Source organism: Aspergillus stella-maris (genome assembly GCF_047715825.1).
Source record: "Aspergillus stella-maris strain CBS 113639 unplaced genomic scaffold BDV14scaffold_50, whole genome shotgun sequence".
In the NCBI taxonomy this organism is placed as follows: Eukaryota; Fungi; Ascomycota; class Eurotiomycetes; order Eurotiales; family Aspergillaceae; genus Aspergillus; species Aspergillus stella-maris.
This window is the reverse complement of record NW_027396844.1, coordinates 119,366-142,877: the sequence shown is the minus strand read 5'-3', so window position 1 is coordinate 142,877 and position 23,512 is coordinate 119,366. Positions and strand designations below refer to the sequence as shown.

Here is a 23,512-nt window from a genome sequence, read left to right as displayed (position 1 = left end):
ATAAGCCCAGCCCCGGGCACACAGACATGTGAGCGTCTGCGAATTTTTCGACGAAGACGATGACTGTCGTCGCGTCCGGGCTTGAGATAGGGTTTCGCTACTCTTGCCCCTTGCCTTTACGTGGAGTGAATGGCACGGATATTCAGGCAGCAGGATGTAGACATCCTGTCAGGTCCCTTAGGGTCATGATCTTGGCTCATGCCGGCCGCATAGTGTAGATGACGGATTTGATCATATGTCGTTCCCGAGCATTTTAGCCGTCTTCATAACGGGCAGCGCTTTCCACTGCCGTTTCAACATTAGGAATACGCATTCCAATTTGTCTGCGGAGGATTGATCGTCTGCTTTGGTACTGCTATCAAAGGGATTAACTCAGCTCATCTGAGACGCAACGCGGGCGTAGGTATGCCGCGGGAAATAACATTTCATGGGTGGCAGAGTCTCTGGGCATTTCTGTCCAAACTCGTTTGCCCGCTGTCATTGCCCTGGACGGCCAAACGAGGACTATCCCGCATCGAGATACGGCACTCGCCTTGCTTTATGTCCTCTTTTTTCTCTAAGGAAGCTCTCGTGCCCTAGTTTTATACACCCGGGTCAGCGACAGGTATTGTGCAACTTCTGCCATAAACTTCGATATTCCCAGGCAGACGTCCGATCGCATTCATGATTGTCTTCGCCAGTGAGTATTTTTGATGATGCACGCACTGGTGATGGTCTTTGATTTCAATCCAGAAACTTAAATTGTGTTCTGGCCTTGCTCTCAGTGGCCGCAATACGTAGCAGGTAGGGCAGCCACAGGGCGTTGCGCGAGCTTCGTTATTGCAAGCGACGGTCCCGTCTTTGAACGAGGAGAATATGGTCTCTTGTACTTCAATTATATCTAACTGGTGGTGCCCAATGTCCAACCAGGTTCCGTAGAACTTAGTAAATTTGTCCTCTTTTCGGTTATTATAGCAAAGTTTGCGCACATTTACAATGTCTCCTTTCCTTATACAAATTATAACTGGGTCCACGGTTCCAGCAACTAAGCCCACCATGAACCGATCATGGGGGAATTGTTTGTGTAAGCCGTCCTTGAACTGCGTGTAGGTTGTGCTCCTCCACTATATATGCCCCGATGACCGATGACCGCCAATACGGAGAACACTTTGAATTGAATCTTGCGAATACGCTCATCCAGAAGAAGGTCCCGGATCAGAAGTCCAAAAAGACCCGATGACTGGGGCTCAAGTATGAAGACATATTGGGCTTTGACAAGATCAGGACCACTGCAGTTAGGCCCAGTGGTGCCAAGTAGGATACCAGGACTGTGTTGGCTTTCGTGTATCTCACCGGTGCAATGCGCTTCAAAAAGATTGCTGAGAGCCTCTCGCTCCTCTAGTGTCAGTCTAGAATTGTAGGCCCGCGCATATCCTGGGGGAAGTAGTGTTAGATCGCCTGAAAGAGGCCATGATTAGCAGGCTGGTAATACTAGCTGCCGGAAGAGTCCGCTGCTAAGGGTTGGTCAGCATGTACTTACAAGGAGGAATACAAATACCTCGATAAAGGCAAGCCCAACAATCAGGGGCTTCGCTGGTTGATTGTTGTTTTTTGGGTCCAATTACCGTGTGCTGAGGGTGCTGTAAAGCGCCTCCCATCTGGTGGACCCTTGGAGGATGGTATCAGGGTTCTATCATTGAAGGCGTAAAGACCCTCACCCAATTGGCGCCGATGATCACGGGCCTCTTGAATGCCCTTTTTACCTTTCCTGTCGTTCCTGCACTGAAGATAAAGCAAAGCCCCAGCCATCTATCAGGCATTTATAGCCATGTTCGTACAATCATAGACCCGAGACAGACGCCATGGCCTTTGGGAAGTCGAAACGGACGCTCGATGTCTAGTGCCGAAGCCCTAAGCACCGAGCCATGGCTTTCCGTTTGCATCCAGGACTTTTTGAGTCCATAGCCTAGTGCATTCAAACTTAAGCACGGCTATCTACTTTTAAGATCTCATTGGGTGCTCTATATCACCGAGAGGGAAACCACACAAAGCGATCGATCCCCTTTCTCCCAAAGCAAGCGGGTTAGCATTGCTGTAAATTCTCATTGCCGTAATAAATCTATCGAAACCATGCCCCAGTCCATACTCGGAGACTGCGCGAAGCCGAGTACTCCTTTGACCCAGCACATACAATCCAGTGCTCTAGAACACTAAACGGGAGGAATCTCGATATCCACTTGACGTCTAGCTTCTAGATGAAGCAACGCAACGAGGCATCTTCATCTGCTGTGGACTGCTGCCGCAGCTACATCCAGTACGTCCTACTTTTGTGTTCCGCTATTTCTCCTCCATACCCCATATATTCAGGCAAATCCGAACAGAATGAAGCAAGGTCGTTGACATCAAAATGTTCATGCTCGGATGATACGTACCTTCGACGCGAGAGGATCCTCGGTCAACGGTCGTCGGTGGAAGAAGGGTCTATCGGTAGTCGGGCATTCACGATTTACACTAGCGGCGGCCACAGTCGATTGATTGCCATTGTCCTTGACGAGTTCAAATGGTTCTGATCCACCGACTGGCCCAATGTCAATAGTAAGGGTATGGGAGGGCTCTGGTTTTGGCATATCCAAGCTATCAAATCCGCACACCAGCTACTCCCATCAGCCTGGGAATGAAAACCCACAGCCCAAAGGTGCCTTCCACTTCTCTACCAAATTCCATTGAATGTCTCAATGTCGCCGGATGCCAAACCGCTTGGCGTCGAAAATCGAGTATCAAGCACAGCATTGTACATTTTCTCCACCAAGAGAAAAAGAAAATGTATGTAGAATCAACAAGCCCGCCAGCCACCAATCAATGTTGTCTGGTTGGCGTCTCTTCTTCAGGCATCTCTCGGCTCAATGCACGTGTAGCATCCGCTCGAAAGGCCGTGGGCCGGGGCTCTAGATTCAGGTCCTGCATCCCTGGGCAATGAGGCATGTACCACAGGAGCTCTTCAACCATTTCCGAAACCGAATTCCAGAGAACGTCGTCTATTTCGGATACATGGCCCCCGTGAATGCTCAGGTAATTGAGGTATGCCGGTCCCTGAACCCCTGCTAAGGAAATCGATCCTCGCCCGCCCGTAGCAGTTAGTTATTTCCCAGTGTGGGATCCTTGATAGTCCATCGTCGATGACCTCCAACCGGCCAGATACATGAACAAATTCGATATTAAATTGTTGCAGTCAATATTGCCACCTCACCACGCGTCCTGTATAGTCTGAACGATTCTTCAGAGCATATGGCTGTGAAATATGGTTTACCTTCAAAGACCCTCGGTGCCAATGAGTCCAGTCTGGATCAAAAGACCTGCACCATTGATGATTTAGCATACGGATTGCACAACTTAAGGCATAATCAAAGAACAAGCTAGCTTCCTAAGGCATTGAGATAGTTACTCGATTCCCTTACATGAGCCAGATCAAAAGGCTGAAGGAAGAGGGATAAGAAGACTGAGGATGAGAACGGAAGAGCAAGAGGACCAGGAAGTCGGGGGGAGGACCAGGTTTTCATATTGCGAGGGGCCCAGCAGGACGCGACTGATAAGAAATGTGCTTTCTACTATCTAGGTGAAAGAGCTTCCTGGTTAATGCTGTTGTTGCCTACGTTGGTGGTACTTTTGTATGTTGGTTGTCTTGGCCGACGTCCTGTAACGCCAGCCCTAACTACCATCTTCACCAGGCCCTTCTCTCTCTTTACTGCGCTCTTTGTGCCCCCAGTCGGAAACTGAGACCCGTCGCAACCATGATGTAGCGATAAGGGCACAAGTCTACGAAAGCTTTGAACAGACCAGATGCGTACGGATAGGAGTAGATATTCAAGAGTAAGCGAGAGACAACTGATGTTTCCGGACGGCGGTACAAGTCCCACAACCGCCAACCGCTCAAGTAGCGAGACCATCGTTTCCCAAGAGGAAAAAATCCACCAGTGGATTTTCCGGCTCAACATCGTCGCCGCTCCAGTGTGTGAGGTCCACCGCCCAGTTCGCGAAACCAGCGAATTTCGAGTTCCGATAGTACTCTACACGTCGTCTCATGGTTCCCTTGCTCATGAACGCAACCCATTGAGTGTCGTTGTAGATCAGAATGTTCGAATCGGAGGCAGGGTCGTAGTACGACTCGTTGATATCCCCCTCGATAATCAGTGCTTCGATCTCGGCAATCGCAATAATTCCTGGCGTCCTTGTGCACATTCCGGGAATTGCTCCTGTTTCTGGACCCTTGAACTTGCATTCTGGCCCCGAGCAGTCGGCATCGACCATTCCAAAGGCGCGTCCATAACTGGCCACTCCCACGGCAATAGCATTGCGCGGAACTCCGGCTTTCGTAACTGCACACTATCAAATTCTGGATCTTCACGGGTTGCTTCAACTACTTACTCATAGCAAGGGCGTACTCCGTTTCGGTCAAATTCACTGTTCCCGTTAGTGATAAAGTAAACCTCAAGAGCCGCGACATACCATGACTTCTTAGACAGTTGCCTCCTTCACACCAGTCTTGAATGTAGGAAGTTTCGTAGTCCCATTGACCTGGACACTCATTAACAGACTTATCAACCATTGATCTTGAAAAGCATACCGTGAAAGTCATAGGTCATATAGATAATATAGTCGAGGTGACGCCACATCTCTTCAATAGGAAATACTTTGAGGTGCCAGTAAGACGCAGGCGCGGCCATCGAAACGGTTTTATCTCGCGGGAAGATCTTTCGCAGCTTTTTCAGGAACGCAAGGTAGTTCGGGCCGTCCGCTTGTAAGCCTGCATTGACGGGCGGGGCGGAAGATGCCTGCGATTGTCAGTAATGTGTTGAGCCCGTGGTGAAAGTCTTACCCCTGGGTACTCCCAATCGAAATCCACACCGTCGAGGCCATTGTCCTGCACAAACTCCATAATGTTGACGATGAAGGTATCCACGTTCTCCGGCTTCATGGCTTCGCGCAGCACATCGTACACTTCACCATTGACGGTATAGCCCCAGCCACCGAAAGAGACAATGCGCTTCACGCCTTCCAGAGCCAAAAATTCGGGCCATTGTTTGTGAGTATCATTGACGCCAATGCGGAAGGATGGATCAATTGTCGCGAAGCCCCAGTGGATGTGACTGTAGTCGTGGACTTTGATATGAGCGGCGCGAAGATTCAGGCAAGGCCTGTCAAGGTTAAACGACTCGTAATAGCCAATGCGCATAAACTCAGCAGGCGGCTCAGAGTTGTCCACGATGTCCATGCCGCAGTTAGAGATACATCCCAGCCGGCCTTTGGGTGCTGTCCCTGGGTTTCCTGTCGGGCCTTCCTCGAAGATGCAAAATTCGGGCGACACACCACAGTTGCCCAAGGTATTGCAACACGCATTCAACGGACACGGATTCAAGGCCGCCAGGGCGGTCCCATCAGTTGGCATCTCAGTTCCGGGGACAGTTGGGCCGCATGCTGCACCTGTTCTGGGAGCGGGAAGTGGTGGGAAACCTTCGCTTAGACAGATCCTTATTCCAGCGTGAATTTGCTTGCAGCCGGACCAGCCCCAAGCTCTTCCGTCGTTGAAGTAGCTGATCCTGGCTTCCTCGAGACCATGAGCGCTAGCGATAGAGGCACAGGTGTCGTCTTCCGTAGTCAGGTATGCGGCGCATGAACCGTCTTCGTTCATCTTCGGTTTTTCCTCTTTCAGTATCCTGGGCGAGCAGCATACTTCCTCCCCTGGTCGAAGCCAAGTGCACAGTCCTTCCTTCGGGTTGTACTGCATGAATTCGTCGCCGGAAAGTTTGCATCGCTTTGCCAAGTCACCACAAGTGTCGCCTTGCTGGACGGTCTCCGTGACACAGGTCAACTGCTTTTCAATGCCGCCGGTGAGATGGCTGGATGAATCATTTCGATGCACGCCTTTCAGGATCTTATGTGGCCTTCTATGTTCTGTCTTTCGTAGAGTCGGGAGGGACACATTGCGCATCGGCTGCCGGATGGTCGAAATCGTAACATTGTCCGTCGGCTCTTCCACAGCAAGGTTAGCTTCGGTCGCTGAGAGATCTCTGGAATCTAGCACTGCGTGATCGCTTTCAACGCATCTTGCTTTACTCCATATATCCATGGCTTGTTGGACGGCTTTCGTGTTTCCGGTCATGTCAAGGGCGATACCGAATGTGTGGTTAACGTCGCGATCACGGCCGCACAATTGAATCGCAGCAGTTCTCCGCATCAGCGCAGCTTTCCCGGTCCTGAAATGTTCGATCGCAGAGACTGCGAGAGTATTGTTGACCGCTGAGCCGCTGAATACTCCTAGGGCTATGGTACGCAAACGCCCAGCGACACTCCGAGAATTGAGGTTTGGCTGCCGAATCAATTCCGTCTGAACATGGTCGAGGAGGAGGTTGAGTTGCTGTAACGGTAAGCTCTCCTCTTCGTCTGCTCGGGTCGAGAGCCTTGTTTGTGTTTCTTCAGCGTTGACAGAAAGGACGTTCGAATCGCTGAACTTGTCTCTGTTGTCTTCGACGGTGCAGGCGTGAATACTGAAGACCGCTTCTGGTGACCCGTGGGATGCGTGGGACGAAAAGTCAAGCAAGACCGGGTGGTGACAGTCTTTGAAGCTGTCCAACGATTGATATGGCGTCCAGTTGCTGGAGTCGCCCTTGCACGGTGCCGGACAAAGTGGCTGACTAGAGGCCAAAGCCACTGGGAGCGTCCATAGAAAAGCTGCAGATGCGGGCCATGATGGCCACATTGTGTAGAGTTCTTTGGTGTAAAAATAGGCGAATAGCAAGACAGCGAAATGATTGATCGCACATCGCATGGCGCGTCGGGGAAGAGAAGCTGGGGAGGGTGGTGGACGCGACTGTTGCTGGTCTGGCCGGGGGATGCGCTGTGCTTGTGCTGGGGAAGGAACGATCAACGCACCTACTAGATTCGGTCAAAACAACTACACTTCCACGGACTTCGGGTCAAAATCGAACGGTCTCCGTGCATTGTTCTCTGCTGTTCTTGGTGAAGCATACCACTGTGTTGAACAAGATACGAACATTCAACCAACTGTTTTTCCATAAGTTATCTACCCCAAATACATCCGGACCAATATTCCCAATGACTCTAACACATTTATGCTGACTGTGAGCATTGACTCTGAGCATTCTCTGACCTAGTTGCGAGTACGGTACTTGCTGAACCTGCAGACAATGGACATGTCGACATGGACAACGTCTCCATCCGCGAAAGCCTGGTCGAAGTGGAAATCGGCACGCTGCTGCTCTTCACCCAAAGTGTTTGGGCCCGGAGCAAGTCTGTTCTCGGCAGCAGGTGTGGATCCCTTGTTTTCCGCGTTCCTTCCTATCTGACCCAAGGGACCTCTGTGCATGTCGAAGCGCGGGACGGCGATGGACACACCGACTTCCTGACCATGGGCGACCTCAGACTTCTTCTTGGGCAATGCACCAAATCTGGCGAGAAGATTCTCGTGTATATAGTCGGGGTGAAGGAAGGGGCTTGCAGGGGCGGTTGAGGGAAAGCGATGCCTAACCTGGACGGTGTTACTAAATGAGCCTCCTTCGAATATCTGCATACTCACTGGAGTTGGGGTTTCCTCTTCGCGGACTCTCGACTTTTCATGAGTCAGCTCAAGGTCTGTGACATTGTCGGATCTATCTTACCTTGAACTCATCGAAACTGGTGATCGGCTGAGGCTGAGGATACATGTTTCCCTGGTGGGCCAGTGGCTCGGGCTCGGGGTAGGACTTATTCTGAGTAACCACGTGGGACAGGTTCTCCATAAGCATACGTCCGGGTGATGTGTCGCTAGTTGGGGATGGGAAGTACGGATCGGGCTCAACGGGTTGAGCAGGTGACGATTGGACGAATGGGGCAGGAGAAGAAGGAAAAGCCTCCTGTGACAGGCTTGATTCGGCGCGAGCCCTCTTCAAACGGCAATCAGCACAATTTTTCTTTGAATCACCATGGCCGGTGGATAAACGTACCTTGTCCGACTCCTCTTTGGCCGCCTTTGCCTATGATCAATAACCTTAGCCTCGAGTTCCAGTTCTGCCAGGGATTAAACGCACCGCCGCCTCTCTCATACGCTTCTTTTTGTGCTAGTAAGAGCCATCAGGTTAGCCAAACTTGGAAGTCATCTCTGTGGTGAGAAACACAAACCGAGACTCTCGAAGCATTCCGGCAAGGATCGCACATCCTCACAGCCTTTCCCGTCCTCTTGTTCAAAAACTGGTTCTCAGGATAAGACTTTGCACACTTGATACATGTCTTGGTAGTTGTATTCGGAGCCCGAGCCGGGGCGGAGGTAGGTGCAGAAGCAGTAAAGTTCTTCGCCTGGCCCTGCCCCTGCGTCTTGTTCTGAACTGGAGGCATCCCGGTCGCTTGTAAGTCGGCTATAGCGCGGGCAATGGCCTCGGGGTAGACGGGGTAAGAGACGTAAGGTGCCTCTTCGGTGCTGAGTGGGTATGGATTGCTTGCGTTGAGGTGGTGGGGGTAGTGAGGGATCGTAGGGAAGAACGACGATGTGTTCTGGGGGAGGAAGAGCGGGACGTTGGGGATGAGGCTGGGGGTGTAGTCAAGGTCGGCGGAGGTTGATTCGGGGCCCTGTAATTGATCCTGGTCCTCGAGGTTGAGGTTGAGGTTGTGGTTGCGGTTGAGGTTGGTGGTGGTGTTGTTGTAGGTGGGAGACATCGTGGTGGTCGGTAAGTAAGATAGTAGTGAGTCAGTTGGTCGTTGCTCTGGCAAAGAGGAGGGCAATTAAAGGATGAGAAAATAAATAAAGGAGACAGACGGCAGAATGGAAGTTTCAGTTTGGTTGTGCGGTCGTCAATGCACTTCACTGTCCTGTTGACCTTCACTACCAGAACACATCTCTAGACCATCTTCCATGATCTATCTATGTATTATACAGGGTATCAAATTCAAGCAACGCCATACAGTAACAAACCATCCCAATTTCTCCAGTAGAAAATCAAAGATGAAACAAACTCTTCTCATTAACCTCCACAAACCTCCAAAGTCCAGCCTGGACAGCCGCATCCCTCACACTCCCAAGCTCATCGTCCCTAACAGCCCGATTAATTTCCGCGTAGCGAACCTCCTCTACCTCCCCCTCTCCATCCTCACCCTCCTTAACCTTCTTCGGTATCCTTCTCTTCTTCCCAACATGCGCATCAGGATGATACTGCTCCATAACATGCACATACAGATCCCTGCTCACATTCTCCGCTAACCACCTCACAATCTCCCTCCCCTCGTCTTCCTTCCCCGGCATAACGAGGTGCCGCAATAACACACCCTTCTGTGCAATCCCATCGCTTGTAAACGCCAAGTCACCAACTTGGTCATGCATGGCTTTTATACTCTCTTTCGCGGTGGATGTATAGTCGTCTGCCTTGAGTAACCTCTTACTCGTCGAGGTCTTCCAGACTTTGAAGTCGGGGAGGTAGATGTCTACCAATCCGTTTAGGAGGTCCAGGGACTCAAGGGAGTCAAAGGAGGAAGTATTGTATATTATGGGTATACGCAACCCCATATCGCGCGCTTCGAGGATGGAAAGAACGACTTGCGGCACGACATGTTCGGGGGTTACGAGGTTGATGTTGTGGACGTTTCCGACTGTTTGGAGTTTCATGTACCATTCTGCTAATTCTGTGGGGGTTAGGTCGAAGCCGTTGCGTTGGTGCGCGATGTCCTACGCGCAAAGATAACCCATCAGCATAACCCTCTCAATCGGGTTTAAGGTTAATTGTACGTACGTGATTCTGACAGAAAACACACCTCAAATTACACCCCGAGAAAAAAACACTCCCGCTACCATGGAACCCCTGAATACAAGGTTCCTCCCCCCGATGCGGCGCAATCGTATTAACCTTAACCGTCTCCGCGCCGATAAGACACATCCCCGTCGTCTCGAAGCGGTTGACGCCGCATTTGCGCGGGCACAGGTTGCAGTTGCTTAAGTGTTTATAGGCTAAAGAGCGCTTTTTGGATGCCTCGATGGAGGTTAGGAGGTTGTAGCGTGGGATGTATGTGTCTAGGAGGTATTGCGGGGGGATTCCGAGGTGTCGGCGGGGTGGGAGGGTGGAGAGGCGGGGTTTGGGGTGGTGCAGGGAGGGGCGGATGAAGCGGGAGATTGATTTGAGTAGCGACATATTGTCTGATTAAGAGGTTATAAGGAATCAGCCATAGTGTGGTTTCGAGGTTTGAGAAAGGTGTTGATGGCTGTAGCTGGAGAGGCAAATGGGTTGCCGAGGATGTATGCTTATCGGCTTATCGCTTATCGCCTATCTCATCTGTGGCGTCATCTTTTTAATCCAGGGCTGCTGATTAGTCGAGGATCGGGATGAAAATTGGCCTGCAAGATGAAGAGAATGGGGGAAAGTCCTTGCAATTCGGAAAAAGAAAAAACCAAATGGGTATTAGAACTATACTATACACAGGCCCCGTTCCAGTATTCACGGCAGAGCACTGTAAGAACTATGGAGCAACAGAAACCCTCAGCATCATGCTCCGCCCAAGACGGTCCCGATCATCCGAGGCGAGCTAAATATATACAACAGGACCAAACATCAAAAACAACACCAGCTTTTCACAAAATAGCAAACCTAGCAGATCCATTCCATATCGCCTACATAGTTCATACCGGTCGTAAAGCTTTTATACGAGCATGTCTGGTTCTACGACAGAGCAAGCCCAGTCCCATCACCAGTCCATCGATATAGAGAGAGCACCTCTCTCCTGCGCTGCTGCTGCTCGCCAAAGTCATCGGGTACACGACCGCGGACCTGCGCGAGAGCAGAGCGCATGACTTTACGGAACGTTCGCTACAAAGCAAATTAGTTAGCCAATGGGCCACGAAGTAAGGGAGATGAAAAGGCAACGTACCTGATACTCTGTATTCAACGTAACGACACAAGCCTCGTGCGCGCGAACAATAGTCTCGCAAGCCCTAACGACACTTGGATTCGCGTCTCCCTGTAGCTTATCCGCCGCGAGGAGTAGTAAAAAGCTACCTTGGAGAAGATATATACCGAAGAAGAAGGGCATGAAGCTGAGGTCGGGATCATATTCCAGGATATCAGCTGCTGCCTCTGCGGCACCAACGGCGTGGCTCATTGCTGCGAGGAACGATTCAGAGGAGATCCACATGTCGTGGTCCTCCAGGAGGTTAATCGGGTCCCATTTCCCGGCGAGGAGGATGTACAACACGTGCATTATATGTGTGCCGTAGGCGACGACCATCTTTGTATGCACTATCGACTCGTTGACGCGGGAGGTAACGGTGCTGTTCGAGCGGTTGGAGGGACTGAGGTGGTCGAGGTGCGGGTGGGTGTTCGGATTGGGATTAGTGGCTTCGGGCTGCTCATTTTCGCCGAGGGAGAGGCTGCTTGTGTAGCGCGCTTCGAAGTCTTTGAGGCTTTGGCCGTAGGCGTCGAGTTGTTGCGATAGGGCTAAGACGTGTTGATCTACTTCGGTGCTGTTCCGGAAAAAAAGGCCGTGTCGGGGGTGTTCTCGCGCTTGTTGCAGATCGATTATACCTCCGAGAATGGCCATTAGTGGCAGGAAGTAGCCGAACATGCTATGTCCCGAGCACTCGGTTGGTGGCCCAACAGCGCGGTAGCTGGCTGATGGGAAGTCGCCGGCTTGCCAGAGATCGTCGTTCATCGGCTGCAAGAGCTGCGAGCACTCTTTATCAAGCAGGGTGAGGGGACGGTTATAGCACAGTGCTAGATGACGGTCGGTTGCGTATAGAAGCCACCAGAGGCGTCGGCGCTCCTCCCGCTCTTCCTCAGTCACATTCACATTCGAATTTCCAGGGCCGTGAGTATTCAGCAGTGACGAAGTTCGCTTCGATGGGTCATCCCCCTCGTTTTCACGCTCACCATCCTGTCCAGTTGAAGCGTTCGGAGGAAGCTCGCGACCAAGCTTCAGCTCTCGAGCTAGAGACCAGGCGGCCGTCCACCAGCGCATACTCGCTGCTTTATACTCGCTGGCGGATACTACCGTCGCGAGATGAACGTACGTCGCCACGTCATCCACAGCGCCGGTTGCCGTACTTTGCGCACCCAATTGGTCCATTGACACGCCGAAACCACCGAGCGCAACACCATTGATAACCATATTTGCGGCGTAATTTGGAGAAGCCTCGCCAAGCGCTGGTCCATGGATCAGAGGTCGCAGCAATCCAATTGTCAATTCCAGCAGTTTCTGACATACTCGGCCGCGAGCCGACGGAGGAGACGTGAGAAAAGGAGCATCGCTTGTTTGTGCGCCCACCCACAGCATGCTCGCCAGTAATCCAGGAGAGCACACGCGGGGTTTCGTTGGGTGAAGGAACGATTGTTTTCGGAAGATGTAACCGACAACGTAAGGTGACTGAGGACACAGGTGCGCGGAAGAAGAGCTCGTAAAGTACAAATCGAGAAGATCGCATGCAAGAGACTGGGGTATTATCGACGCTATGTGAGGAAGGACGGGTTGTAAAACGGGGTATCGGAGGCTATTTCCTGAGAACGGCGCCATGGGGAATGAAGGAAAATTTGCTGGTGATGGTGATGGTAGTGGAAGCCAGTTCGGCGACTGTGCAGGAGGTGATAAGCCTAGAAATTGTCCGGGAGGATTGTCTGTTGAATTTCCGAGGCGGAAGTGGTTTAGCGAGCTGGCTCCCGCCTCTTGTGAGTTTAGTAGGGAGAATGCGCTGTCGTTATATGCGGCGTTGAGATTATGAGGGGGTATCGCAGAAGGAGGTGATCGGGGGTTGTTATGGAGGAGCTGTAAGGATCGAAGATCTGAAAGCGGCATATGGCGGCTCGACTCGTTCAGGTGTGTAAAATGATTCAAATGTAGAGCATCGAGGGCAGAACCCAGAGGTGCTTGAGAGTGCGCCGACTGAGTGTTATGTATACCGGTCAAGCCATTTGTAGGAAGCGACTGCACGCGCGACGCCTCGAGCGCTGGGTCGTACCGGTTCGCATCCTGCGACAACCGTCTGTCTGTAGGTGAAGGCATATCTGCGCCAGAATCGCCGTTCCCGCGATACCCTGCAGCTGCAGCCGCGGCAGCGATGTCCTTTTTCGAGGCCTTGCCCCGTTTCTTGCGTTCCCGAGCATATTCGCAGGTCAACCCGAATTCTGCAGATACAGATTAGCAACTACCCCGGCGCCGCAGGTAAAAAGAAATAAAATTTACCTAAACAATGAGCACAAGGATTCTGCCCATCGCACTTGGTCCTCAACTGATTACACTGATCACAAGCACGACTAATCCTCCGCCGCACAGGCGCAGACGAAGAGCTCTTGCGGATCATCGAGCGAGCCTCCGCAAGAGAATCGCGAACAGACGACGATTTAAAGGCGGAGCTGCCATCACCATACATCTGGTCTTTAGATCTCGAAAGAGAATGTCGCAGCGACTCGGAAGCGTTATTCTCTGCGCTGCCGCCGCCCTCTCGCGACAACTGCAATTGTTCGAGGACATACTGCGATCCTTCAGCGAGGGTATCGAGCCCGACGGTCTGGGACTGCGTCATTCTAGCGGACTGCGAATTGGAGAAGGGAGAGAAGGACGTGGCGAAGTGTTGCAGCGAGGTTGTCGACATCCTCGCGAGTAGAGTCAGGGTGACATGAGAGGGCGTTAATTTGGACTAAATTGTGAGGTTCCTGACTGTAAAAGTGCGAGAAAAAGGAAAATCAAGAGAGTAGAAGGATGAGTAGCGGGAAAGTTGCAGAGGACATTGCCGATGTGGAGGGGGAATGAGCAGGGGGCTGCAGGGACAAGACACCAGACTAACCCCGGACTGACAGTGACGAGAATGGGGAGACCACCAGAGGTCAGGCCATGCACGCAGGATCCCAGACCGACAGATGCAGAAGCGATCCCCGCAGTTGGTGCTCGGGCAGTTCAGTCCAAGAGTCAAACGACAAAGCAGAAACAAGATTCGAGAAGAGAGTGGAGTGGAAGAGAATGAATGGAAAGACGAAAGACGAAAGAGGACCAGGATCTCAAAAGGTGGGGAAGTTCCTGCCTCAGGCATACATCTGAAGGGCCTCGTGCTGCACCACGGTCGCTTCTTGAGCAGGCATTGTGGGATTAAGGACATCGTTCTGCATAGATTCTAGTCTTACTAGACCTGGTCATTCCGCATCCCCGAGATTAAGGACCACAGCCCTGTCAGGTCGAGGACACCTGAGCACAGCGAACAGCGGTTCACGTTCAGGCTTCAGCCGATTCTGCCTAAATTACCCCAGACTTGGCCGTTTACCCGGGACTCTGCTCCATCCGTCCCTCGGAGATATCTGCCGCTGCCAAAGGGATTTGTTTTGTACTTCATTCTTTGTTTCAGTTTGTTATTTTGTACTTTGTGACACATGTTCAGTCAGGTATAACGTGATATGTCTTTAGTTCTATATACATGTATTCATACAGTGTTAGCATAATGTACATCACCGCGCATGACGGACAAAAATAAACCCATCAACGCCATATAATGGTAAGTAGTCCATAGATTCCAGCAACTTTTCCCAAATGCGCCAACCCAAAATTATAATTAATGCAAGCATTTAAGAAAAGAAGTACTCGCTCTTACGGATACGAGAAACATCCCACTCGCCCTTCTTGGGCACCTCAGGGAACCGCATCGGCATCCACAGCCAGACGTGCTCGACCCGAGCCTTCTTCTTCTTAGGCGCAACCTCTTCGTCGCCGAATTCAGCGGCATCCTCGTTCATCTCTGCCTCTTCGAAATCCGTGGCGTCGGGCGTCCTTGCGTCCATTGTGCCTGTGAACTCGTTTCCGAGGAGCGCTGCGATCGCAGGGTCGGATCGGTCCGGCTCTCCAGCCTTGGCGGGGTGTACACGCTTGTCGGCTGCTGCCATGTTCTCAGGAACGTGTCCGACAGCAGTTTCACCAAGAGAGTTTTTGGTGCTGAGATCTGCATCGCTGCCGAACTCTTCGAAAATAGCGGCCGGCGTGACCATCGCGCGGCCTTGAAGTTGTATCTCTGGATCTTCCGATGAGAGGAGGAGCTGACGTCTGCCTTCCAGAATTAGCTCTTGAAGGCGAGTCTGTCTCCGGCCGCTCTTGCGGAATGCGTTGATCGCCTTGGCGACTTTCGACTTCAAAGGAACCTTGGCAAGGAAGATGTTGCGTCCGTACCGCACCTGGAACTCGGACGCCAGTCTCTGAACTACATCATCAGAGTGCATCGCAACAAAGGCTTCGCGAAGAATGCCGTTCATCGAGTCGACGTCAGAGGCGTGGGTCCAGAAGGAGTCGTGTACTGCAGAGAAGGTAAGGCCCGCCTCGTGGCACGCAGCGGCAGACAAAATCATGTGAGTAGCATCGAGAGAGTGGATGAAGTTGGGAGGGAAAGCCTGGAGCTGCTTGCGCTTCGAGACGGCACCACCAGAATCGCGTTCGACAATGTTCAGATCCTGGAATGCGGTCGAGATACGACGAGGCGACCGGGTGCGGTAGGGCTGGACAACTGGCAAGCCTAAAGGTGTTGTCCATATGACCGTCTGCCGGAATTCTTTTGTCGGGTTAAAGGCAGGTTGATCGCCCTCGGAAAGAGCCTCTCGTGAGAGGGCGTCGATCTGCGCCGGAGTAATCGACTGCGTAATACGGTTGGCACAATCACCAAGCCAATACTGGATGTCGTGTGCTCCAGTGAACATGGAGCCAAGGGCTTCGAAGATCTTGCGAGCGATGTACAAGGAGCCCTCGTGTTTCTCGTCGTTGGAGAGTTCGGGGTAGTGGTCAACGAGCTGTCTGCGGACCTGCTTCATAGCTCCCATGAAAGTCACACCGTAGACGTTGGTCATGACGGTTTGCTTGACGACTTTACGGGTAATCTTACCGTCGAGGACCTTAGCGATAGGCAGACCCTGCGCAGCCTCTCGCGTAACAGCTTCTTTGACGTACTCGGCAACGCCAGAGTACACATCAGATGGCCGGTCAGAAGGCTCAAGGTTGACCTGCTCGGCACCTGCCTTGTCACCACCAAGCGCAGCATAATGCTGCAAGCCGTTGCACGAACCGTCCTGGTGGATGGGCAGGCGGGATTCATATAATGCAGGGTCCTTCAATTCGTAAGCGTTCCGAAGCTCACAGCAAGCAGCCAGACATTGCCAGGGATCTTCGGCCTTGAGCCACCAACGCCGGCCGTGGAGACCTTTGTTGGCAGAGTCCATGATATCATCAAAGTGGTCCATCGCGAATTGCTCTCGCTCACTGAGACTGGCTTTGTCGAATCCAGCAAGGTTTGCAATTTGAATCTTCAACCACCGTAAACCGCTCTGGCCAAGCGGCTTGGCCTTGCTAAACAAAAGGAGACCACGTGCATTGTCCGCACCCATCTGGTTGAGGTAGGGAGGAATAGGATATGCGCGTCCACGGAAATCCATGTTGTGAGGTAGGTAAAAGGTTTCGTCCAAGTATGCACGAGCCACTTCCAGTTGGAAGTTTTGGAAGCAACGCTGGGAGTGGTAACCGCCTCTTTGGTTCTCAATATCGCGCATGAGCATATCCCATTTTCTCTCCGCTTCGTAACCCTCCTCAGGGGACGGCTTAGGTGGAATAGGCAAGTCAGGTTCGAGGGGCGCGAGATCGGCAATGGGGTCGCCGGAGTTCCATGCCTCGAGCATGACGTTGAAGACATCATGGTTGATCGCCCATGCTGTGCTGCCGAGAATGTCCAATCCTTCGCGAACCTTGTCCAGACCATGTTTCTCCAGCGCAGACTTGACATATTCGGGCTGCAGACTCTCGCCTGGAGTCGTCCGCACGAGAGTATTCGATTGCAGCATGTAGGCACCGTCCTCGTATCCTTTCCAAGGCTTGGGTTTGCAGATCATGGGCAATTGACGGCCGATCAAGTCTGCAGCCGGTTCCTTAGTGATAATCTTGACCATCTCAGGATGTACGTGAATATAGCCATTGCGTCTTCCCCAGGCGATCTGGTAAGAATGTTGGAAGGCGGGTTGCATGTGCTTGGATGTCTTGTTGTTTTTCGCTCCCTCCTCCAATTTAACCGGAAACTTGGCGACGTCAAAGAGAAGACTCATCAAAACAGCGCCGACTTTTGCCTTCATGCTGGTCGACCAGACCATTTTAGGATCTTCCGCTTCAATCGTGCTTCGAAGGTACCTCCACTTTGTACGGTCTGTTTTCTGGTCTTTTCGACTAGCGAGAATTTTCTTCAGCGCGGTTACGCGCTTCGACTTCGCCGCTACCTCCTGCTCTTTCTGGAGACATTTCTGGGCAAGGACTTCGTCGAACACGTCATTGCCAATCCCAACCACCAGCGGAGCAAGCTTCAAGCCCTTTTGGATTCCATTGCGGACAAGCGAGCCCAAGGCACTAAGGATAGTCAGAGTCGCCAGAGTGTTTGGCTCCACAGCATGCAAGTAAACGCCGTAGTCGCATCGTTCTTTTTGTTCGTTGGACACGATCTGGCTGTTTTCGGCATCGGCAATAAGATCCAGTTCCTTGTGAATTCTCTGGACAAGAGCTTGCTGCCACTCATGAATAACGGAACCGAGAAAGCCTCCTTGAAGTTGAGCTTCCGGCTTAGCTTTGATTCTAGCCTCATGCTCGACTCGCCAGCGATTGAGATACGCAGTCATGACATCCTGTTCCAGTTGCTGTTGTCGACGCTGTTCATACTTCTCCTTGCTCTCAACGTCCATTTCATCGGTTCTCAGAGGAAGGGGGGCACTGTCGAAAAGATTAATCGATTCTTTCAACGACGAAAGTCCGAGACCCTTCTGTTCGACGGGTAGAACCTCGGGACCTGTGTCCTCCTTCGGGACTCTGGGTTCCATGCTGTCGATAGCAACTCGTTGAAGGTCTGCGGAGCAAATCTAGGAACGCCAAATTAGTCCAGCCCAAAATTACAAGAAAAAAAATGGGAACAAACCTCAGACAGTTCTCCAAGTTCCTGCTCAGAGAGAACGGGAAGCGCCAATACGTCTTCCTCCATGTTGGCCTCCTTTGCGTATTCCCAGTAACGACGAACAGCGCGGTCACGCTTGGAAAAGTTGAACATGCGCAGGGCCATCTGAATCATTAAGGCGTAAGTGGTGCCATCCGGAGCAACGCCACCGTACGGCATGTCGACTTCAAACCATCGCTGAATCTGGTTCACCAAGGGGCTGTTGCGAGTGCGAATGGCGTGCGAGACCATGGATTTCAAAAGCTTGTTGTGAAGGTCGAGGTAATCCTGCGAACCGACGGGGTGATATTCCTTGAGTCGATTGATCAGGTTCGAGGCACGATCAAACTGGCAGACCTTGAGCGACAGTTCGAGGTTCGCCATCATCTCTTCCTCATCACCGCCAATTCCACGGATTTTCCGGAAAACTCTGGCTTTCGCCTGGGTGTGCTTGGCTTCGTCGACGATAACCAGGGACGAGGTGTTGAAGTCGTCCATAGGAGGTATTAATGAGCTCCATTGGTTGTCGTGCGGCGGTTCTGAGGGAAAGGACTGGTTTTCGAAGTAGGGTGACTGTTGGCCGAAGATGGGGTCGACCGCGGTGGCAAGATTGCGACTCGACTGGAAAGAGGGACGTCGTCGGCGAGCCTCTGATGAAGCATTGTCCGTGGATTGTTGTAATGAGGCAATCCGACTCGTGTGTGAATGGTGGCGCAATTTGGCCGATGATTGCAGAAGGGAGCGTTCTTTGAGGATGCGAAGCTGCGACGCTGCATTGCGCTGACGGATAAGTTGTGACAACATGATGGGCGCGCTAGTAAACGAGACAAAAGACAAGTATTATACAATAGAGGATATAGACGATGAAAAGGTGTAAAGCATTAAATCAGACTAGAGAATCGAAGAAAAAAAGATGCAACAAAATGCAGGAACAAAAATTGGCAGTGAACGCTCAACACCCTCACAGCAGGAGATTGTCAATCCAGACTGACAAAGCGTCCTGTGTCTTCCTCCACTCGCGCGCCAGAAAGATCACGACAAAGGAGGGTAAGGATAAGAGAGGGAGAGGCGGAAAGGTCGCAGGGATGAAGCAAAAGAATGGACAAGAAGGAATCGATGGAGTGAAATTTACTCTGCCCCGAAAAGGGTGATCTGTCACGTGATAAGCGCGTTCTAGTTGCCTTCCATTGGTGGGTCACTTCGCCCTGTGGATTCAATCCACTTATCGCGATCGAGACGTTTCTACGAGTCATGGAGTGTTCTTCCAATTGGGAGGCAAATATGATATTCGATTGATTTCTTCTGTCTAACAGCTCCGCTAGCCTTCCTCTGTGCTGCTCCCCGACGATTCGCGACCCTTTTGCTTGAGCCGGTTCAGCTTCATCGCCCATCCAGTCATCTCCGGCCGTGCCGGGTCGATCCGCGGCGCGCTCATCTTGTCTAGGTAGTCCTCGCCATTGATGGCAGACTGAAGCTGTGGGAGCTCCTCCACATCCTGATGCATCATGTAGTTGTCGTATATTTGCCACGATTCCTCGTTCTGCGAGGGTTAGCATTCCTATGCCAGTTCCTAATTAAAATGATTCTTACCTCGGCATCGACCCAATTATACGCCTTCCATTGCTCATCCTGCATCTTCTTCAAGAGGTCAAGATTCCCAGGAACCACGACTTCTCTGTCCTCGGCGCCCTTGACCTTAACATCCACAGCTCTAGCCTCCGCCTCTGGTCGATCCTCTTCGCCTTCCTTCCTTTTTCCAGCCCTCGCCTTTGGCATCTCATCCATCGCATCAAGATGATGCAGCTGAGGGTGTAACTGAACAACCGCCGTAACCGGAGAAAGGTGTAGCTTATCTGTAACCAAAATCATATTAGCATCATTTCCCTCGGGGATAGAACAAGAAACATACCCCCCCGAAAAGCAGCCAACATATAAACCGGATCCCCATCCTCCGGATTCTTAATCCGCCCCCCCAAAGTCTGCACCTTCAATAGCGGCGTCTGATCCCCCGGCGCCATACCCATACCATCCTCCCCCTTAAAACCATTCTCGGACTTAACCATGCCCTTCCCTCCACCCTGCGCATTCCCACCACCACCCTCCTTCGCAACACTAAACCCCCCCGCCATCCCATACGCCCCTCCCTCCCTCGCAGACCGACTCTTCCTCAGCGCCTCGCCATACTTAACACCCTTCCCAATATCATAGTTCACACGCGTGTTGATGGGGACGTCGACTTCCACAAGGCCGGTCTTGGGCTTTAGGCGCAGCGAGGTGGGTTTTTGCCCGTTTGCATCGTCGTAGGCGTGCCCTGTTGGTCTGTCGAGGTATTGGAGGACGTACCGCGAGATGTCGGAGTTTGTGAGGTAGATGTCGTAGGAGGCGATTACGGGGTCGGTGTCTTTGTCAGTGGAGGAAGAGGAGGGGGTGGGGGTTTGTGAGGCGCGTGGTTGGGATGTTGGTTGTGGTTGTGGTGTTGGTGACATTTTGCCGTTGTAATGGAGCGCGTGGCTCGCGGGTAGATTTCAGGATTTCTTTCTCGATTGGCGAGGTAGAGAGATTATAAGCAGGACATTTCAGGATGTGACTGAGTGCGCAATTGGATGTTGAGCAATCCTCCGCTCCGCTCTATCTTTTTTTCCCGACCTAGCCTAAATCATCGAAAATATGCGGCAGAAAGGATTTGAGCTTCACGCCGCTTTTTGCAGTTCGCCCCAGATTTTCCTTTCCGCCTTTTGCATAAGCTCTGCATAACTGGCGCTTAGTGGATTATCTATGCATTAGCTGTACCTACCATGCATAGGCAACGTATTTCGACCTGCATTTGTCGATGAATTTCATAGATGGAATTCTAAGTATCTAGTAGTTTACGTCCTTGATATTGAGGACCCATATTCCAATTGTCTTTGATCTCAGACCTATCTTCATGCGGGGAACGGGGTGTATTTGTGTAGTGTTTTTGTTCGTTAGCTGCTCAGTATACATATCAGCCCTAACATACGCGTACAAAATTTAATGCGCCCTGTAGGTTAGTACTATCTCCTAATGGAGACAGGTACACTATTTCAACTCAAAACAGTATGAAAATTACAACCCCCTACTAGCAACGCTGTTCTTAAGGAACGTACGATGGACGTACAACGTTATCGAAGGAAGGAGCAACCGCACGTCTACCTAGGGTCGCGCCTTCCTTGGTAGGTGAATATGTTACCTATTAGGTGAGGAAGCAGCGATGCAGAGTTATATCAGCGAGAAATAGGAAGGCACCACCGTTGCTAGGTGAGGTAGAACCAGAAAGACAAAGACTAAATGAAAAGACAGGGTATCAAGTCCCAAAACACTACCTGACAATAACATATCTATCAACCTGAACACCAAGATTCTCTGAGCCACAATCATCGTGCTAACCTTAACTGTTTCGCCCCAGAACGCAAGGCGCTGTAGGTGTCTCAGTCTCAATCTTGAATTAAGTCACAAAGGCATCTCCGTATCTCCCCATCGATTAAGATTACGTCTTCGATTTAGCATCTTCCAAGGCACACATCCCCTTAGACACTCTGGCACAGAGACCATGTCTGAAAGCCGATACTCAAAAGCCCAGAGGATAATAAGAAGCGTAATGGGGATAGTGACTACCCAATAAAGCCAGAAATTGTCAGAGACTGTCCAGGTCAGTCCGGATTCCTCCCTTGAGAGAAGGAAGAAGTTTGTCCCGAATATTCCCTGAATGAAAATTATGACTTAGCTCTGAGATCTAGGACGTGTTGCCGAGGATAAAAGCGAATAGAAGAGGTTGAGATTCGAAGGCATGATTGGACTTACTGAGATAAATGTCCCGGGAAGATAAATCAGACTGAGAACAGCGATGGTCTTCATCGTTGCGCCATCTGATTGGACGGCTCGTCCGGCTATGTTCAGGGCCTTGATGATGCGTTAGTCCTGAGTAGCTAAGTACAATACTTGTAAAGTCAAAGGGACAGTTATGACATACAAGATTGATATTATTTCGATGGTGCTCAGTGAGTTTGTCTAGTCGCAACTTGCAACCGAAGAGATCACTCTCAATAAGGCGGAGATCTTGTTTGACTTGAGTCCACGGCAGAGAATGTGGTAAAGCCGCATCCAGAGAATAAGCTATCCATCTATCAGTCTCCTTAATTAAGTTCCGTATTGTATGCTCAGCTACTTCGACGATCCCGCTGATATGGAACAGATGCCGGGCGGTGTCGTGCATATTTTGTAGAGGAGGACCAGTATGGATACGATCGAAGTGTTCCTAGTTGTATAGAGAAACCCCGTTAGCATACTCGGGAACCAGACAGCCTTAGAATACTGCATGAGCATATAAGGTAAAACACCTTTTCAAAGCCAGCAACCAAGTAGGTTAGACCCCAGAACGAAGTGTCGTATATATCTGCAGATCTCTCTGCTAGCAAACAATGCCAGATAAAAGGAACAGTTTGGCGAGTACAAAGTGATATACCGCAGATATTTTCTCTGAGCAATGAAGCGGCATGCTGGGCGACACCAACGAACAAGACCTTCTGGCGGCCAGTGGTGATATCCCATTCCACGAAACACCCATATTGCGACCATGAACAATCAAAGAATGATGCCACGGACTTCGTCCTGTATATCGTCCAGGAAGCTAGCAGTTACCGCGTTAGTTAATCATGATATTCCGTACCAGTCAAGACAACTCACTATGCAGCGTGGGTTCCAGTCCGTCCGTGGTGCTTATATTGCTATAATAAGAGCCAACAAGATCCCGCTCCATCAAGCCAAGGAATCGTTTTCGGGTAGGAGTGACCTTCTGTGCTTGGAAAGCGAATGATAGTATCTTCACCTCGTCCAAGAATCTGCCGGCATGTAAGCATCTGGAAGGAAAGTGTCCCATGGGAGACATACACGACAGAGGTCAAGCAGCCATCAGCAGCCTTAGACAATTAGAAAGTCTCGCGACAAACTCCAGTAACGAAGCATCAAAATGAATGACCGTGACCACTTACATCGAGAGCTTGAGATGGAGCGCTCGTTCTCTCCCTCCACTGTCCATTCGCTGTGCACACAGGTCAGTACCAGCGAACCCTCAATCAATGTAACATACGCACCATATCCCTCAAGCAGCAAAGCATGACTTTCAGAGGAATCGTTGAGATGAACGTCCAGCACCACCTCACAGGGCTCTTTACTGTCAAGTACCATTCTCCCGACCTCGACCTAGAAATGCAGCAGGATAATAGAGTTTGAAAGCATAGAGTGGGCTTCTATATAGTTCAACCTATATAGTCGAAGTTCCCCTGCGACAAGGCTGCGACACGAGGCTGAGCCACAGCAGGCTGGACGCCACCAAAACATACTAGTCAGTCGACGATCCCAGTTGCTCAGCCCGACTACCATGGCCCCTCAGCTGGCAAAGTACAACCGATAGAGAATGCAGGGATCAAATCAAGGAACTGGATATCAGCCCCCCGACCGTTGATCCTGGCAGATACACGTCGCGGGGCTTGGTGCTTGCGAGACTGGAGATGGCGTCGTTCCTGGACGTATCGAGCCAATGGTGATTGTGCTTCCCGCCCCTTGGCA

At 51.3% G+C, this 23,512-nt stretch overlaps 7 protein-coding genes across 7 annotated transcripts; all 7 read right to left on the bottom strand.

The window, feature by feature from the left end:
* Window positions 1–3,906: 3,906 nt before the first annotated feature.
* On the bottom strand, window positions 3,907–6,733 carry BDV14DRAFT_202715 (glycoside hydrolase superfamily; the record flags this gene model as incomplete). Its single annotated transcript, XM_073774103.1, has 5 exons — window positions 3,907–4,352; window positions 4,402–4,437; window positions 4,483–4,551; window positions 4,601–4,808; window positions 4,853–6,733. 5 exons carry the CDS (start codon window positions 6,731–6,733, stop codon window positions 3,907–3,909), a joined length of 2,640 nt encoding a protein of 879 aa, XP_073625525.1.
* A 411-nt stretch (window positions 6,734–7,144) lies between these two features.
* Window positions 7,145–8,682, bottom strand: BDV14DRAFT_202714 (uncharacterized protein; the record flags this gene model as incomplete). Its single annotated transcript, XM_073774102.1, has 5 exons — window positions 7,145–7,603; window positions 7,653–7,916; window positions 7,977–8,006; window positions 8,061–8,090; window positions 8,152–8,682. 5 exons carry the CDS (start codon window positions 8,680–8,682, stop codon window positions 7,145–7,147), a joined length of 1,314 nt encoding a protein of 437 aa, XP_073625524.1.
* A 100-nt stretch (window positions 8,683–8,782) lies between these two features.
* Window positions 8,783–10,208, bottom strand: BDV14DRAFT_178235 (putative pyruvate formate lyase activating enzyme). The gene is made up of 2 exons (XM_073769547.1): window positions 9,750–10,208; window positions 8,783–9,685 (listed from the first exon to the last, which is right to left on the bottom strand). Exons 1-2 carry the CDS (start codon window positions 10,143–10,145, stop codon window positions 8,963–8,965), a joined length of 1,119 nt encoding a protein of 372 aa, XP_073625523.1. The 5' UTR covers window positions 10,146–10,208; the 3' UTR covers window positions 8,783–8,962.
* Window positions 10,209–10,670: 462 nt separating this feature from the next.
* On the bottom strand, window positions 10,671–13,591 carry xlnR (putative C6 transcription factor; the record flags this gene model as incomplete). Its single annotated transcript, XM_073774101.1, has 3 exons — window positions 10,671–10,817; window positions 10,879–13,124; window positions 13,183–13,591. The coding sequence occupies 3 exons, from the start codon at window positions 13,589–13,591 to the stop codon at window positions 10,671–10,673; spliced, it is 2,802 nt and encodes a 933-aa protein (XP_073625522.1).
* A 634-nt stretch (window positions 13,592–14,225) lies between these two features.
* BDV14DRAFT_178232 (DNA-directed RNA polymerase) lies at window positions 14,226–19,010 on the bottom strand. Its single transcript, XM_073769546.1, has 2 exons — window positions 17,912–19,010; window positions 14,226–17,855 (listed from the first exon to the last, which is right to left on the bottom strand). The coding sequence occupies exons 1-2, from the start codon at window positions 18,728–18,730 to the stop codon at window positions 14,553–14,555; spliced, it is 4,122 nt and encodes a 1,373-aa protein (XP_073625521.1). The 5' UTR covers window positions 18,731–19,010; the 3' UTR covers window positions 14,226–14,552.
* A 234-nt stretch (window positions 19,011–19,244) lies between these two features.
* Window positions 19,245–20,412, bottom strand: BDV14DRAFT_202710 (uncharacterized protein; the record flags this gene model as incomplete). Its single annotated transcript, XM_073774100.1, has 3 exons — window positions 19,245–19,466; window positions 19,517–19,779; window positions 19,836–20,412. 3 exons carry the CDS (start codon window positions 20,410–20,412, stop codon window positions 19,245–19,247), a joined length of 1,062 nt encoding a protein of 353 aa, XP_073625520.1.
* A 478-nt stretch (window positions 20,413–20,890) lies between these two features.
* BDV14DRAFT_105695 (uncharacterized protein) lies at window positions 20,891–22,989 on the bottom strand. Its single transcript, XM_073765579.1, has 5 exons — window positions 22,631–22,989; window positions 22,285–22,574; window positions 21,918–22,202; window positions 21,749–21,847; window positions 20,891–21,649 (listed from the first exon to the last, which is right to left on the bottom strand). Exons 1-5 carry the CDS (start codon window positions 22,830–22,832, stop codon window positions 21,398–21,400), a joined length of 1,128 nt encoding a protein of 375 aa, XP_073625519.1. The 5' UTR covers window positions 22,833–22,989; the 3' UTR covers window positions 20,891–21,397.
* Between the last annotated feature and the right edge of the window lie 523 nt (window positions 22,990–23,512).